Source organism: Lagopus leucura, unplaced genomic scaffold, assembly GCF_019238085.1.
Source record: "Lagopus leucura isolate 7727_CA_CO unplaced genomic scaffold, USGS_WTPT01 Super-Scaffold_100017, whole genome shotgun sequence".
Lineage (NCBI taxonomy): Eukaryota > Metazoa > Chordata > Aves > Galliformes > Phasianidae > Lagopus > Lagopus leucura.
Genome location: NW_024962271.1, coordinates 4,749,278 through 4,767,872, shown reverse-complemented (window position 1 = coordinate 4,767,872; position 18,595 = coordinate 4,749,278). Strand labels below are relative to the sequence as shown.

Here is an 18,595-nt window from a genome sequence, read left to right as displayed (position 1 = left end):
AATGATTAAACTGTAGAGTTTGTGTAGGCAGCAGGAATGATTTTGCTGATTTTGCTTTTAAAGTGAATAAGAAATTCTCCTAGAACGTGACTATTTCTTCTAAGGTAAGTAACAATTTGTGCTCAATTTTGAAAAGCTGGGGAGAAAAGTTAGTTCTGTGTCAATATGAACTTTTAGAATATCAAAAAATGTTTTGGGATTGGTATAACATATTTGTTATATCCAAACAAAATTCTAAATATGGTACAGAGTAGAATGAATTCAAAAGGCAACATTTGCTTCACATAATTTTAGCATATTAAAATGTAAATTGTTTTTAAAAATGAAATTAATGCCTGTGCAGGTATGAATGTTGAATGTAGAATAACTTAAGAGGCATTTGGGTCAGGAAAGATTCAGGAAAAAATGCATCACTATTCTTTTCCTCATCCTGTATTTGTTTCCTAAATGAACTTTGCAGTAATCTGCAGGTGCAGTGGCTGAGTTTCACTGAATCTCAACTCTTGTCCAAAAAATACAGGCAGAATTTTGGCCGGGCCTCAGTGATCTTGAGCACTTGTCCTGAGGACTTTCAAATATTTGGTTTGCTTTGTATATTGGAACCCTTCATTCCTCTGACTGTGTTCCACCACAAGCAGAGAATTAAAACTAAGTTCTGCTTAACAAGGGTGTGGCAATGCCAATTTAATTAATATGGTAATATCCTGAGGTGGTGAAGTAACTTATGTATCTCCATGCATCAATACTAAAATGCCAATAGCATTACGTTGACTGAGGAAGACAAAAGAAAGGCCATCATTGTTATGTGCAAAAGCTCCAAGTGAATTGCTGGATGCATGACCGTTTCCAGCGTTGCCTCCTGGGCTGAAAGACATGGCCAGTTTGATGATGATTCTTTGCTTGGTCTAACATTCTCTAGAAGAGAATCAGGCCAGAAGAGAGCATTGGCGATGAGAAGTGAGGAGAAAGGAACTCAGCATTTCAGTGAGAAGAAATGAATTCCAGGCAGAATAAATGAGGTTTGGAAGTATTCTTATCAAAAGGCACACTTGCTATTGGGTGCTGTGAGATCCAAATCAGACAGCACTTACGGAAACAAAACAAAACCAAGAAACAACAGCAGCAAAAAATACACTCTTTTAGGCTTTCTGTTGGTCTCATATTCTGTATCCATTCATCAGCTCTCATCTTCAACCAGTGAAAATGTTGAAATCTGTGTTATCTTTGCAAACATCTTGTAGCCCACCTTTTAGGAGTGTATGCTAATGTCCTCATTCAGATTTCTTGCATGAGCTTCTTTGCATCAAGCAATCTCCTATCCTTTTGGTGGTGAGGGACTGATTCTCTAGTGTTTCTCCACACAGGCTTAAAAATTCAGTTACTGTCAAATCTCATTTATTCTGCCTTTTCACCCAGCCCCTCCTTTATATGTAGGTAAGAACAGGAAAAAGAAAGGAAAAATATTCAGCAAGCGAATAAAGAATGAATAAAGCTAATATTATCACAAGCACATAGAGATGTTCCTCAATGTTGTAGGTTTTTTCCTGGCTTCTGAATGAAAAAAAAACCACCCATCTTGTAATCAGTAAAACGACATCTGGAAGTTCAGTTTCATTCTCTATGGTAAAATTCAAATTGCTAACTGTCATATAACTTTCCGGTATGTGGTTTGTATGAACCTTACACTGGGCATTTGCATACTTCTGTTTCCTTTCTGCTTTCACATTTACATCTATTGTAGATTAATTTCTATGTCATATTTTGTTTCATTTTGTGCCCTCCAAACTGGTTTGGTTATTATCTTTCTCTACCTATGTCCTTCTGGGACTGTATCCAACAGATAGAAGAAAGTTGAAATATGAGGGTTTTTTTCTTGTAACAGCATAGCATGCGTTAGATGACAGTTCTTGCAAATTTTTCACATTTTCTTTTTTATCATCGACCACCTAATCTGCATAACTTCATTGGTCAGATTTTTAATTATTTAACTCTTATATTAAAGTTCTTCCGTATATATACAACTTCTCCACTATCTTTCATTGCTTTGCATATTCTGTTCAGGTGTAGAGATGGTTAAAATTAATACAGTAATCACCTAAACTGTTAGCATTGGATTTAGTAGGGGTTGACCACACTAGCAAAAAGAGTACAAAGACTGAAAGTAACAGGTTAATTTTAAGAAGCACAAAGACTTGAAATAACAGGTTAGTTTTATGAAATTCATGGTGTTCACAACTAAAAAGAAGTGTAACTAATATTTAAATGCTGATTTCTAGCAATACTTATGCATACTGAAGTCTCTGCAAATGCAGCTCGTCTGTAAGGGACTGCTCAGGATCTGTGTATTCACAACAATTGACAAACATAAGAATTTTTCAATCATTCTGGATTTCTTCCAACTTTTGAAACTGATTCTTAAACCTGCACATCAATAATATATGAACCAAAAGCAGAGCTTATAGCTCTCTCAAGGACTCTGCTTTTCCTATGAGTTCCTGTTCTATTATAGGAAATGTAAGAATTGCATCCCCCTGGAAGTGCTGTTCTCTTTATTTCTGTTCTCTCTGTCAGGTTGAGATTCCTTGATTTTTGTGCTGGTTAAAAGAATGGGGTTATATTCAGATTAATTTTTTTTTTCTTGAAAGCAGTGTTTGGCCTGTTCTACCACAACGTCATACTTCCTCAGAGCACATAATGAAAAAGGAAAATGCAGAGCGTTTGAGGTTTTCCTGTTTTGCCTCATTGCTGACATGATGCTGTACAATCCAAAGCAGATAGGCACCACATTAGAGAAGATTATGGCTTCTAGCATTCCCTTCCTGCGAGCTTCTGTCTCTTTTTGAGAAAAGTTACCTATTAGTGAAACTGGCACAGCTGAGACGGGACTATAGCATACCTGATATGAGTATACAAACTAAGAAACCAATTGTGGTCTGCAATGAGATATTTCACGTGGTTTCAAACTTTCAGTATGGGGAGGAGGAAAAGGTTTGGCTTAATCATGCTGTGGTTGTTATTTGATTGCCCATGATCTCAGCTTGTTTCAGAAAAAAATAGAAACATTTTCTAAGGCAAGACATGCTGGTTACCTGTATCAGTTTTAGTGTCAAAATATCTGTAAAGGAACTGAGCAGTAGTACATTTATACTTCTAATATTTTGCTGAAGAATGTAGTACAGAAGCTTATCTTTCCAGTTAACTTTGTCATCAGTGTTCATTTACATGCCCAATGATCTCATCTCCAAAGGCAAACAAAATATTCTATTTCCTATATCTTGGGTAAATGTGAAAAGGCAGCTTTACTGGCTTGATAAATAATTTCAAATATTTTACTTTACTTCAAGGTCTTGCTATTTTCAGTGCTTTATTATCTCACAGTCAGATAATTGTTAATCTTATTATTTATCTAGTTTATATTAAAGTCAGTTACACCTGATGTATTAGTTATCAGAAAAGTATTTAAAAGTATGCTAGTGGTAAGCTCCGATTGTAATTAACTATGGATTATGGAGTTATAATATGAATGAAAAACCACATATCATAAACAGCACGCCATAAGAATCTCACCAGCTGAAAATTCAGCAGATGTTATTTAAAGCTGGTCAGGCAAAGTTTAGATAAATTTTTAAGTGGAATTTGTTAACTTGGAAAATCAGAATGCTGAGAAGTGATTGATTTAGGTTCTCACCTAGGACAACATACAGGAGACAAGGCTTTTTGTTTCTGTGCTTCTAAGCTATCAAGTGGAAAAATGTTTCCAAGCATTAGTCAGGCAGAGCATCTCAGGTGTATAATTTCTGTCCCAGTCATCAGGAAGGCCAACCCCTAACCAGTCTCTGCTCCCTTCCCTAGAAAGCTTCAAAATTTTTACTTTTCACTGTTATTTTTGGGACAGGCCATACAAATGTTTAGATAATGGAGAAGAAGCATGGGGAAGCCATGTAGAGTGGATCTGGTTAAGATCTTGGGAAGCTAATCAAATACCTGAAGATAAGTGTGGAGGTTACTGGAAGCTGGATGAAGGCAAGGTTGAACTCAGCAGCCTTAATTTTCTCATTTCACAACCTGTGCTGCATTATTTTTTTTTTAAAGTGGAACTCTTTGGTGTTGTCTTTCTCTGCAGCTCCATATATGTTTCAAATACAGAGTTTTGTCCAGTGTATGTGGAAATTTCAGACAGAGGACTCCTACTGAGTTGCTATTCCTTAGAACAGCTTCTAAAACCATTCAAATTAAAAAAAAAAAAAAAAAAAGCAAAAAAAAAAAGCACTATTTAAAATATTTTAGTATTCAGAATTCACTCTTATTTTTCCATATATTTTGAGCCATACTGAATCTGTAGGTAGTAATTGCAGAAACTAGACAGTGTCTCAGAAACTCACTTCTGAAATGATGGGTTCTGGGTCCATTCTTCCTCACTGCTTTTACACAAAAAATGGGGAGAGGAACAAAAGCTATTGATCTTTCTCCAATGTATGCTGTAGCAGGCTCTAGAACAGACTGGTACTGCCAACGAGAATCTCTGTGTGCTATTGTGATACAAGCAATTAATAAGCATTATTTGTAAATGACTACCGACTCCTCAAGCAGTCAGCTGTGCAGTTAACTAGATGTCATTTGGTTTTTCTCTCAGTTAGTAAAGTTCTTTAAGATAAATAGCAAGGAGTGTATGTAAGATAGCAGGATTCTGTGTCATTTTTCGTATCTATGTTATCATGTGGATCATTTATAAACCTCAGTTCTCAATATTATAACTCTTTCTGAGGTCTTTGAAGGATTTTTGTGTGTATTCTTCATTACAGTAAGTACCTCCGCAGAGTCCTTGGAGTTCTTCAAGGATCTGCCTTATGCAACTGTTTCTCTTTTTTGATATTCCTTTTCCAGGCATTGTGTTCTCTAGGTGGATGTCTATAAGCAGCTCTTTGAGTGTGGGGGAATCCATTCATCAGCTGAAAAGAGGTCCTGAGAAATCATAATATGTTCTTCTACCTGTTAACTTCAATTAACTGAGCATTGTGCATCTTCTCCACCATTGACCCCTAAAGGTATTAACACAGGATAGCTGGTCAACTACCCTTTGATAGAATGCCCCGTTGGAGAAATGCAAAGGACAGCTGCGTGGGGAGACAGCTATATATTTTTTGGCTGTTCTGTGCCCACAGAGTGATATGAGCACTATAAGCTTGTGTGGGTAGAGAAATCCAACAGTGATTCAACTGTCATTAAATTAGTACAGATGACTTCTGCAGCTTCCAACTGTAATCTTCACTGTGAGCATGGACAATTTGGATGAAGGTCTAGCCTGAATCACTGCTAAGCCTGTATGGATTTGGGATGTTTTGAGAATGACATATGTTACATGTATACAGATTTTGTGATACTGGTTTGTATACAATTTATCTGTATTCATCATGAGCCAGCATTTCTTTTTTGATAATTCACAGGACCCCAGTGAATTACAGGCAGGTTAGATGTTTACAGCAAATGATATGAATACTCCAAAACCTGCCCACACTTATAATCCTAGCATTGCTATTATTTCACTTGTTGTAAACAGTTCAGGTTATCTGATGTGCCAAAAAAAAAAAAAAAAGTGATAAATGTTACTGATACTTTAGTCTCCACATGTACTGAGAAAAGGAACTGCAGGGCTCATTAAAAGTTGCTAGAGAATGAGATACATCACCATAAAAAACCCTACTGCAGTGACTGCAGTTGATGATTTCTGCATATCAAGAGGAATGTTTTCTATTCTCCACTCTTCTGTCAGTTCTTCCAGAAAAAAACATTAACGTAGGCATAAGCTGTGATCTATCTCTATTGGTTTACAGAATATTTCTAATTTAATGGTGTTACAAATTGTTTGCATCAGACAGATAACGTTAATAAGTCAGTCTGTAAGACAATCACACGAATGCATGACTTGGTGGAAACATAGGAGAAATTACATTAGGAAACTTCGGAGGCAACACAAGTGATAAGACAATTTTTTGTGAAAATGCATGAAATCATAGTAACTGCTTTCAAACAAATTCTTCCAAATAACATGTAATTCTGCATGAGTTATCTCTAATGAACATCTAGCTGTGAGAGAATGTGGAGAAATAATCCAATTATCCACATCTTATATCTGTTAATTCTTGTAAACAATGCTCTGATGATAGTAAGTAACTAGAAACATAGCATCTCTGAAGAACTATCGTTTGGTTTGACATCTTTTAAGAAACTTGCTTTGTAGCATTTCCTAGCAATGTTTCTTTTCACACTCCAAATAACCTGATTTCTTTGTTTGTATGTTTGTTTGTTGAGAAAAAGCTCATACTTTACCCGGGTGCACAGGTCACAGGTTATTGTAAGTGCACTGAAAAGATAAGTACATTATCACATGGAAGCAGATAATTTGTAAGAATCAATATGTAGGTACTCACAATTTAATTTTTCAGTTCTCATCATTTCACTCTGTTACCTTCTCAACAGTTTTCAATTTTAGCTCAAAGCTGGCTGCATAGCTATGTTTGTATTTCTGCTCTGTGGATGTTTGACAGCCAATTGCTAGAAAAGAGCTTTCTATTTGCACTGCCAGCTTTACACATCATGTGGTTTTAGACAGAGTACTTACTTCCTTATGTTCAGATGCTGAAGTATTCTAAGCAGTCTTAAGTTTGAAAAATAACCTTCAAAATGATATTTTAATGCTTTCCAATTTTTTTATGATGTTATCAAATAAGATAATGTATTCTGCATGAATTTGAAATTTTGCATTAAAAAGGAAGACAGGTTAAACGTATTATCTCTGGGATCCTGCTAATCATTGTGTGCTGAGCATGTTCAAAAGGCAGTGTGGTCAAAGCAGCTGACAGCAAAGTCTTGAAAGATTATAAAATTGTGACGACTTAAATATGCATAAATAAATAGAAATATTCATTCACCTTTGACCAAACTTTCCTACTGTAGTTTGTTCTTCTTTCACTGATCTAGGATATAGCTTGTCTAATGTGATGTATTTTGTAAGCAGGCTTCAAATTACTGCTGTGGGTATGTAGTGATTAACTTTTTTATTCGTCTCCTGCAATCCTAAGAGTAAGTACGTATTATAAGATATCGTTCTACCAGTCACTTGAGAAAATCATTTGAAAAACACAAAGAGGTCTTAGTGCTCAAGTGCAACGTACTCTGCCTGAGAATGAAGCCTAGCAAGGTATAATAAGCTTTTAAAGAGGAAAGGAAAAATACAGCTCAAACAACACGGAAGAAAAGCTTAGAACAGTGTGAATAAGAGGATGATGATTGCAGGAATGAAAGAGAAGGATTTGGTATATAGGAACTGCCCAACCTCTGGCTATCACTTTGAATGGGAAATTCCCACAGATCGTTATTTTTATAGCCTTCCTCATCTTTTGTCTGTATGGAGAAAAGGGAACCAAGACAGGATATACTGGCAATAGGAGTTAGCAACCGAAATGGAACAGCTTTCTGAAGTCTTGTTTGGAGACCTCACACCATCTTAGAGGAAGCAGAAACTGCAGCAGGACTTGTAAGAACTTCAGTCTGGGACTGGCAAGCTGGAGAAGGGAATAAAAGGTTTTACTGCCATGTCACTGAGGTGAGGAAAGAGTGTCAAGCATGGGTAGCACTATTAATTATAATGCCTGAAATATTGGAATTGTTAATAAGTGTGCTTGACCCCCAAGAGTAGGAAATGACAGAGAGGTAATATTTTTCCTTGTAAAGATGCAGAAGAGAAACTGTTTTACATGACCAAAACTGCATGCAGTATTTGTATTTGGCAATGTGATATAATATCATTGTATGATTCCATCTATCAGAAACACTTGGGCTAAAAAGTCAAGGCCTGTTTATTGGAGGCATGTCTGCTGGAGAACTCAAGAAAGGAACAGCAGCCTGGGTTCAGAAATAATTACACGAACTCTAGGCAGAAAGCCAACTACAAAAAGGTGCCAAGCATCTAAGGCCACTTGACATGGGACACTTGGGCATTAAATTGCAGCAGAAAGCATCAAGGAAAGGCAACAGTCCAAGCTGTAGTGGGACACAGGTCATATGTGGTGCCTGTGTTCTCAGGACAGAAGGGGAGGCAGATGGTATCCCCAAATGGAAAGGACCAAGGCCAGAGCAAAGGAAACAGAAGGCCTTCGTTATCATCTGGCTTAACATAAGGATTCAGAAGAAACAAGGTATGTAATAAATACAGAAAAATCAATCTAAGACCATGCACTGGAATGAAGATAGCAAAGAGAAGAAACAGATTATCTTGTCTTTGTTGCCATCACAACCACTGAAGAAAAATATTTGATTGGGGAAGACTGTGTGTCTGAGGGCACAGTTTCCTCCCTCTTAGGGAGTTTCCCTGTCAGGATTCTTCTGTTAAACAGCATCAGTACTACATAACTGTTTTAATTAGAAATTAGTACTTTGGTGAAGTGGAGATAAATATGTAGTGCTCTTTAGGAATGGCTTGGGCAGTTCTATGGTCTTGGTGTTTTTTTTCCTGACATGACTTTTTGTGAGACTGAAGGTGGGTATGTTTCTTCTGTTTTTATCTTTTGTAAAAGCAAGGGGAACTGTCATTTTTCTACCAAAATGTTGAGTGAAAATATTTATTAAAGATCATTAATTCAGCCTGATGAAGAAGATAATACATGACAGATGTATGGAAAGGATCAGTGGTGCTCTAACGAGGAAAGACTAGGATCAGATTCCTCAACTCTTTTCTGGAATCAGTTGGTCACAGTCACTGAACTAGAGCAAACAGTTTCTTAGATCTCAGTTTTGTCTCCAGATTATAAACAGTAGTTCACTCTAGTGTATTTTAAGATAATAATGAAAGATAAGCAGTAAAAAGCAGTTTGTGCACAGTTGCAGTGTGAATATAAACAGAGACAAAATTAACAAATCAGTAGAATAAAAAAAATACACAACAGTAACAAAGAATAAACCAAAATGTAAACGAAGCCATATGGAGTCAAAGATTCTCAGATGACACAGTAGGAAACTGAGGCAGACAAAAGCAGTTATTTCACTCTTAAATGAAAGTGTTAGGGATATTATTGCTTTAATTCTCTTTGAATTTGGTTATGAAACTGCAGCTGAGATGTGTGAGCAGCAATGTATTTTGACAGTTACTCTAGAGGCTTCAAGTTACATGATTCTCATATCTTAAATGAAACCTTCATCATCCATGGACATGTCTGTCTCCTTTCTGAAACTGTTCCAAGTACTGACATTATGTCAGGTACATCAAGCCTGTGCTCCAATTTGTCATTACCCTGAATAATAATGCAGAATATTTTGGTTTTCCTCTTCCCCATTGTGCAGCTATAATTCCCATTACTAAATATGGGACCAGCCCATCCTTGGAGAGAATGGAAGATTCTGTTAAGTTTACATCATGTCCAATTTATTAATTCTGCATTTTATGAAAATGAATTGATGGTATCTATAATAGTTTAATTATGATTGATTATATTTATATTTATTTATTTTTAAATCAGAGTCATCAGTGAATGTGCTGATTGTCTGTTATGAGTCAGAACTTGTCAACACACAAAAACCTTCTGGAACACCTGATGATGTTCACATTTTTAGAAAAATGACTGAACAGTCAGATGCAGAAAGAAGTACGTAATTTGTAAAGTGCATTACAGTTGTTGAAAGCTTTAATATTTATAAATGATTGTAAAATCCACTAAAATAGTTCCGTGCTCTTATGGAATGAGAGATGAATGAGAGAGAATGGTGGAGTTGCTCATAATTGTTTTGGATAAGAGTGATAAAAACCAAAAAGTATGTTTCCTAAATGGGTCCTACTTCAGAAATGAGGAATTTTATTGCAAGGAACAGAGGAATAACATTAGGATAGTGTAGGTGTGTTGTATGCATATCTGTGTTACATCTGGTGAAAATCAGTGATTCTCTAATTATACCCTTAAAAACATCTCCTGAGTTAGGAAAAAGAAAAATGATGCAAAATCTAAAATGAAGTTCTATAGATAGATTATGCCTTTTCTCCTGGAACAAGGAAGAGATAATTCCCTTGTAATTATATGAGGATAAATTAATTACTTTCTAACAAACTCAAACAAAAACTGAACTACATAGTACTGCCTTCTCTTTTTTTAGTTAAAAACATGCAGGTGCATTTTTATAGCATATAGATTTCTCCTACTTGTGTGAATTTTTGATGAATTTGAACTTTTCTATTAATATAAGAAAATAGGGGTTACAAGTCTCTTCGTTGATGGTGCATCTCTGCATGGGCATCACTTCTCCAAATGCCCAGTCCCACCACAGAGGCCAGTCAGCCATGTTCTGCTCATTCTGGATATGGACCAGACCCAAGAGTGTTGTGTACTTTCCTGATGGTGAGCACATGGCTTGAATTTGTGCTGAGTGAGCTGTTTTGGCTACTGTTGATTTGCCAGGTAGCTGACGGAGAGCAGGTGAGACATTTTCCATCTGCAGAAGGCACTCAAACCTCACTGTGTGCCCAGAACTGTGAAAGATCTTCATGAACCTTGCTTGAAGCTTCTGTAGTTTTGGTCTACGCATGAAGGTCTTGGCTGTGTGCCTGGTTTTAAACAGCATCTTTCTTAAGAAAATGTGGTTGAAAATAAAATGATTACCTGTAGAAAAAGAGGATTTAATATGAGTAATATTCTCAAGGTGTTTTTGTGTTTTTGTTTTGTTGCAGAGTAGTCTAACGATTATAAAGACTCTCCGAGTGAGTTTCATCTCTGCAGTTCTCTTGCATTAATTGTGATTATGTGTGCCTTTAATGTATGTGCATGGGAGACTATAAAGACATTATATATTTGAATAGCGTGTTGGCAGTACTTTCAGATATGCATTCAGTGTTAGTGAAAATAATGTTAGTTTTGTGGGTATTCTGGTGTGCTGTTGCCATTAATACTGACTTCATTATCTGTGTTATAACACAGAATGACAAAGGAAGTAATAGCGATTAGAAATTGTGTCTGTAGGGCTCATTCTGAGTGAAGTTCATATTTTAGGAGAGAGCCTGTGCTGAGGCTACATGGTAGCCATTAGTTGGGTATTAATACATTATGCAGTGCATCTGCATAACCATTAACACTAGGAGAGGATCTAAAACCTCTCTTGTTGCCATAAATCAATGCAGAATTTGGGTGATGGGGTTCCATCTGCTACTTTAAGGGAAAGATGTTTGATTTTTGCAGTCCCACAGTCAGGGCAGCAATGGAGATAGAAGATACTGCTTCTTTTGAAGTCTAATTAACTGAATTTCGCATAAAGGAATTGAATTTGACTCACTCTGAACATACTGAATTTTTTCAGTAAACATAATTTTCTCTTCATTTTGGGATACTAGTGAGTAGTGAAACATAGGGATTAGCTGTAGATTTCCCTTTTTATTTTAAATAGAAATTCTTGTTAATTTCTCAGTATTGCTCTGATAAACAGGAGGTCAACTTTCAAGCACAGGCGCAACAAATAAAGCTAGAGTGTGGAAAAGCAGCTTCACATTTGCTGCATTTGTGAGGCTTTTTCTACAGAAACTGATATTCATTTATCATATTCATTATGTCTCTGTATCATTCACCTTAACCTCATATAATTATGTGTTTAATGATCTTTAACCTTTGCATGAACGCAGCTTGCTGAAGCTTGACAATGCCTGTAAATTATCATTCCCAATGGGTAGAAGATTGAAAATGTTACTTGTTAAAAAGATATTATGCTTTCTGCCTTAAATTACAGAACTGAAGTGAAATTCTAACTTTGGACAAAGACAATGACATTTTAATCTTAAATCTAAATAATGAAATTGTTTTGAAAATATGGATTTTCTAGAGGTCATTTATTAGAATATTTTATTAGTAAGGTGTAAGACCTTCAAAACTTGGAAAAGATCTTTTAATATATCGTCCCAGGTACTCACCACAAGTGCATGTGGTTTCAGTAAATGCCATGTGTATGGCTCATTTTTTATTACAGAACTGAAACTTTTTAACTGCTATTAATCTTTGGGTAAAAAACTGATTTTCACTGATCAGACTCAGGTTCAACTTTAACATTATGAAATGTTTATAGCACTTTCACTTTCTGTTTAATTCTTAATTTTGTTTAGTTCTTAATTTTGTAGTGTTTCAAAAAGCAATGTGTATTTCTTTCTTTTGATTGAAAGGACTTTAACTTACTAGAAGAAGCAGTTAATACTAATCATATACCTTTTTTTTTTTTTTTTTCTCTCATTTTAACAACTAGTATCTTGCTATCACTGCAAAGGTTTTATTGCTTTACATTCATTTGTCCCAGAACTGGTTTATGAACCATAACTTCTGTTGGATAATATGAGTAAAACTTACACTGGAGATTATACTGACAGCCTCTCCTACTTACTAGCAGATAGTAAATTGCAGGATCTTTGTGCATTCTCAAATATTGATGTGGAATATCTATTTTATCCAGCCAATGCTGCCTTAGAAATTCGGAATACAGTTTTTCACTGTAACACTTTATATACTTGGGTGAACTGGAGGTGTTCCCAATTACTTTGCTGAACTGCGTGTGTCCTGACAATGTTTTTACATGACATCACTGTAATTCAGCTAAGAATATTCTGCCAAAACTCTCATATGCAATGTTAATAACATAGATTTTATTCAGGGATCAGACAGATGCTTAAAGTATAAACAACCTGTTTAAAACACAGATTCTGGATTGCTTCTTGACAGGTTCTGGAACCCTGGAAATAAATGTTTATGTTACCTAGATCAAGCGTTATCCCTCCCATAAGTACAATAACCTTCAAGACTTTTTTAATAAATATATCTCACTTAGCAGGCAGAACTGCAGTACCAGTCTGCAGGAGAGTGTGTTAACTTTGGTTAACTTTGATTCTGTTGATTGTTGTCAAGTAAAAGTTGATTGCAACTACAGTAGGAAAGAAAAAACAACAGAGGACTCAGCTGTCACGTGGCGTCCGTGTGTACATTCATGTGGAGTGAGTAGAAAGAGTGAACTGGACTGAGTCATTCATATTTGCTGCTTAAAAATTCTTTTTTGAAATACTGATGTGGTAATAATGTGTTAAATTTAGCTCTTGGTGCTAAACAATCGTCAGGTATGATTTTATATGAGCACCCATCTGCAGAGCCTGCTTGTGGTATAACATAGAATCTACTTGTTGCTTGGCTGTAGCCAAGTCTACAAGTCTTATTTTCACACCAATTTTAGTATCTCCATGCTAGTTCGTATAGCGAGTGACAACACTTCCAGGTCCAACCTGGAACAGCAACCAGCATTTTCCATTTAAGAGTAAAATACACGGCCAGCAACAACTTCTGCTGAGCTGTCTGCACAAAAATAGGCAAACAGGAACAAGTCTAGTGGTAGTTCTAAGTCACATTGAAACCATCCTAAAACGGTGCTATGTATTTCCTTTAGAATACTTTTTGTGAGGTACAGAGAAGTAATGATAAAACAATGTATATATGTAATGCTATATTATTCACTTGTTCTTATTTTTCATGGTACGTGTGTTAAACAGTAAATAGTAGTTAAACATTATTATTGTGTATTTAAATTATTATTGTATTTTTAAATGTATTTACATGAAACCATTTAGTGCACTTGCCCTTGCAAATTAAAAATTATTGGAGATAATCTGATATTTAGGCCTTGGCTTTGAAGCTACGGAAAATCAGTGGAAGTCTTTTCTCTAGTGTTCCTCACTTTAGGTTTTGAACTAACAACAACAGCAAAAATCAAAGAAAAATACCTGCTTTTCTTATGCTGTTTTAGGTTGTTTTAATCCTACCTTGTTTTTTGAAAAGCTCAGTAATGGTATTATTTCTTCTAATGGTTTGAGGAAAACGGGTAGATATATGTTGGGCTTTTTCTTATATTTCTGGAAACCTACTTTAAAAGTATTTCAGATGAAGCAATAGGACCCTTTAAGTTAAGCTACCATCTGACCTGTGATACAGTTCTAAAATTCTGGAATGCTGTCCTTCAAAACATTTGCATAGATGCCAGTGTTCAGCCATTTTAAGTCCCTTGAAAACAAGATGAAAGCAATACCTTAGAGTAACCAACTAGATTAAACTACGTATTATTTTTAATCCTTCATTCACCCTTTGATCTAAGGTTGATCTGAGGTTGAGGACATTTTGTGCTTGTTCATTTTAGCTGATAATAGTTTTGAAGACATTTAAATTTTAGAATGGAGATTTAAAATATATATAACAGCTGCTTTTTAAATAGAAAGTCTAATTATGCCTGTGATTGCATTCACATTTGATTAGTATGCATACAAATCCCTACTCTCCCTGTATATTCAAGCTGAGATATGGATCACTGGAGCTAAGATTAAAGTACAAAAGAATAGCTTGAAAAAATGTATGGCTAAACCAATGGGAAAAAAAAAAAAAAAAAAAAAAAAAAAAAAAAAAAAAAAAAAAAAAAACAAACTAAAAAGAAAAAGAAAATCAGATGTAATTTCTATCTCTAAAATGCTTATTTTACCTTTTAGTTGCATACAGACTTGGATCCTGGCAGCAGCAAAATCAAGTATATCCTATCAGGAGATGGTGCTGGAACTATCTTTGTGATCAATGACAAGACTGGAGACATTCATGCAATGAAAAGGCTTGACCGGGAGGAAAAAGCTGAGTACACTCTAACAGCTCAAGCAGTCGACAGGGACACAAACAAACCTCTGGAGCCTCCTTCGGAATTCATTATAAAGGTTCAAGACATCAATGACAATGCCCCGGAGTTTGTTGATGGTCCTTATCATGCCACAGTTCCAGAGATGTCTGTTGTTGGTATGTATGTCTAAATATCAACCCATTTTGATTCCTTGCAATTAAAATATGCCAGTATATCATTGAGTTTTTGATGGATAAGATATTTATTATGTTGATAGCGTTAATTTGCATGTTTTCAAATCTCTTTTTAGCCAAAGCTTTCATCTGTAGCACAATAGAAGAATCCCTTAGTAGTAAGAAAAATGCCTAACGGATATATTAATGTGTCTTTATTTGTTCAACAGCACTTTAATGATCTAAATTTATGTTCCCCTTATGATGTTGTGGTTAGAGTATTGCTATTGAGAATGATTTATCAAGATTTGTTCCAACTTGACATTTTAATCCTATTGATATGTTGATGTTTAATTATCTGTTTGTGTATTTTTGTACACAGATTTAGAAGTTGCAGTATGTTGATAAATACTTACTTGTTTTCCTCTAAGTGCAATTGCAATCATCCAAAAACAGTGAGTTGAAAGATGCTGTGTCTGGGAATTGATGGTTAGACTCTAGAGTGGACTTAACCAAATATCTATATGATTTGCTGGAAAAATGGAAGGGAAGAATAAAGACTGCTATGTAAAAAGTTGATGAAAAGGGAAATTAAGCCTGTGCACTGTGAGGAGAGAAAAAGGAGTAGGAAATAATCTTAGTACATTTTACTTGTATTTATTTATGTTGTGAGATTAGTGTGCATCTATTTCCTGATGGATTAATATATTAGTTCCTTTTTTCGTTTTTGCGTAGTTACTCCTTCTCACATATTTGTTTACTCAGGTTTTTACTCCCTGCTGATATGTATGTATATCCAGTGCAGTATCTTTAGCTATCACAAAAGTAAAAGGGAAGTAAATCCATCAACCAGAAGAGTCAATTTCAGGGTAATACAAAAATTCATTGTAGGCAAAGATATCAAAATCTGACCATGAATGTTTAAGTAACTGCTAATATTTTTTAATGTTTGGTTGAGGATAATATGATTTTCAGCCATTTGAATGCATCTGTGAAAGCACAGTAATTGAAGGGCTGCCAAGTCTCTTTAGAAAACAAAATGGCAACCAAAATTTTGCAAACACCTCTCGATTTTACCGTGGTTAAAAAGAGGAGCAATATGAGGAGTCAGAATTATCCTCTTTCTCATGTACAGTACAATGTGTTGTACATGACCATTTTCAAATGAAAGCATGGTGTGCTGATTAGACTAGTAGTGGAGTTTTCATATTTTTATCTACATTTGTCCTCCAAATCTTCATATCCTGGTTGTATTAAATTACTTGTGGCAAAACTGATATGTGGATTTTCAAGTATGATGTCAGTTCTTTTACCAAAACACAGTATTAATTTCTGAAGTCACTTTTAATTATATAGCAACTTAAAAGCAGACCTGCTTTCAGAAGATATTTTTGCCAAACTAAAGACTGTTAATCCTTCATGGAAATAATTTGTTTGATATTTTAGGAAGAATAGAAAACAAAATAAATGCAGACACAGAAAGAAGGTTTCTGATCAGAAAGGCTATAATAAAAATAATTTATATCTGTACATATGAGCAATATTTTATAATGGCTATCAAAAACAAGACCCTTCTCCAAGGAATATTCACTATCAAGAAGGTAAGAAAAAAAAACTTGACAGGAAACTGAACAGAAGATCAGACAAATTAAAACATAATAAATTTGTTAACATAAGTTTTAAAAGGCGGTGCAAAGAAAGGAAGAAATTAAAAGAAGAAATCAACATTAATACAAGAGATGGCAAGAGTAAGACCTCTGAGGTCATCTATCACAAATTTCTGCCTCTGTTTGTGTTGTTAATGTGAAAAGGTTTTGGACCATGTTTTCCAGGCTGCATAGGAATATGCACAAAAGTACAGAGTTTCAGATGTAGTTCAGTGATGAGCCGTATCTTTCCTGTTTTCTTCCATGTTGAGGGGAACTGCCAAGATAAATCCTGTCTTTAAATCCTCCAAAAGTCATCCCCATTCACTATCCCCTAAGCTAACAAGCTTTGCTAAATGTTAGGACCAAGCATTAGTCATTTCCTCTGCAATCTCCTATTATCAAGTTTTCCCAGATTTAATCTTTGTCCTTTACTTCTGCTCTTATGATTTCCTCTATTACTGAAACAACGCTAATTTTGCATGCTTATGCTTGATCCTTCTATGGTCTTTGTATGATATTCCTAGAGATGTATGTTTTCAAGCTGCCTCAGTGAATATGAACAAAAAATATTTATATATTTTTGCTCATTCATAGAAAAATGACACAAATTCTGAACTATCACTTCAAAACTCAGAGAACGTGAACATTACTGGAGTCAGGAATAACTGTAAAATCTGTGCAGTCAGGCCTGCCTTGTACTTGCTGATGGAAGCAAATTTCAAGGCTGGAAAGCTGAACATGAGAAGGTTAAACCTTTACCAGTTTTGCTGTTAAAATTCTCTTCAGCCTTCTTCAGCTCACAGACAGAATCTGTCTTAAAAGCTGTACAAATGATTCTCTGTAAATTATTTCAACTTTCGTTACATTTTGTTAGTCCTCTTCAAATTAATTTGGGATTGCTTATGAGTAATCTGTCTCCTTTCAGAATTCAAGGATTGTTTCTTTTTTTTTTTTTTTTTCACAATAAGAGTATTTCACTCCATTATCCACTTACTTAATTCCCCTTAAAGAGATCTCCACCCACTGCCAATTTCAGCCTTGACATTTATACAACACAGTCATTACTAGGCACTGTTCTTATTCAGGATATAACAAAGTTCTGCTAGACCTTTTTTTCCTCAAAATGGTATACAAGTAATGACTTATCTGAAGTAAAAGTGGAAATCATGTGCTATATAAAAAGTATTTATGTAATGAGAATGCAGTACAATGTATTTTATTTTTGGATCTCTATGGAAAAAATAATACATAAAATGCACATGAACAAATAAGAATTTCATTATTTTGTTGTATATTGTTGAGCTTCTAGCAAAATATGCTTTTTCTAGTAGGTATGTTCTCTGTAGTGTAGCAGCTGCTGGTCTTATGTTCCTTGCTAGAAGAGATGAATGTGTCAGTGGTATTTTTGCATGGATATCTAGTACATGAATGATATACTGAAGGGAGGGGATGTGAAAACCACGATATAATGCAGATCTTCTTACGTGATGAGCATGTGTGTATTTGTATTCCTACATGAAAGGTTATCACACTGATTTGGCCATGATCCAGCCTCCTTGTTTCTTATAGTATCTGTTAGTGATATCTGGAAAATCTTGCTTCTCTGCTAAGACAAAAGAAATGAATTTGCATGTCTTATTCCCACTACTTGGTGCAAAGACGATTAGCATCACACTGTGTTATCTCCAGTAGGAATGATGCTCACTTTTCAGCTGTCTTCACAGAACATACACCCACACACCTTCTGAATGATGTGTATCATCAATGTATTCAGAGTTATCTTGAAATAACTTATTTCTCTCTTTAAAGAGCAAGAGGGACACATTCCAAAAAACATTTTGAGAAGAAAATTGAATATTCCCTTATTACATCCACATATTCTTTTTTCTTTTTTTTTTTTTTAAGTAACTCCTAAGTAATCCAGCATTTTAAATCTGTATCCCAATTCCAAAATGATGAGTTTACTTGTGACAGCTAATGATGTATTTGGGGAATTTGTTCTCTGTTGAAATTGAACATTTTAATCTTTTAATTCTGATATTTCTTAGGGAATGAAAGGGCAAAATCCAGAATGTACGAAATCACCTCATTGTAACAGTACTGGATTTTACAAACAGGAAA

General features: G+C 35.1%; 1 protein-coding gene across 2 annotated transcripts in view; it reads left to right on the top strand.

The window, feature by feature from the left end:
* CDH8 (cadherin 8) overlaps positions 1 to 18,595 on the top strand; it is a 123,763-nt gene that overhangs the window by 23,167 nt on the left and 82,001 nt on the right. For both annotated transcript variants that reach the window (XM_042877037.1, XM_042877038.1), the window contains exon 2: positions 14,534 to 14,828. In XM_042877037.1, the coding sequence (XP_042732971.1) occupies positions 14,534 to 14,828 (295 nt within the window). The remainder of the gene's footprint in view (positions 1 to 14,533; positions 14,829 to 18,595) is intronic.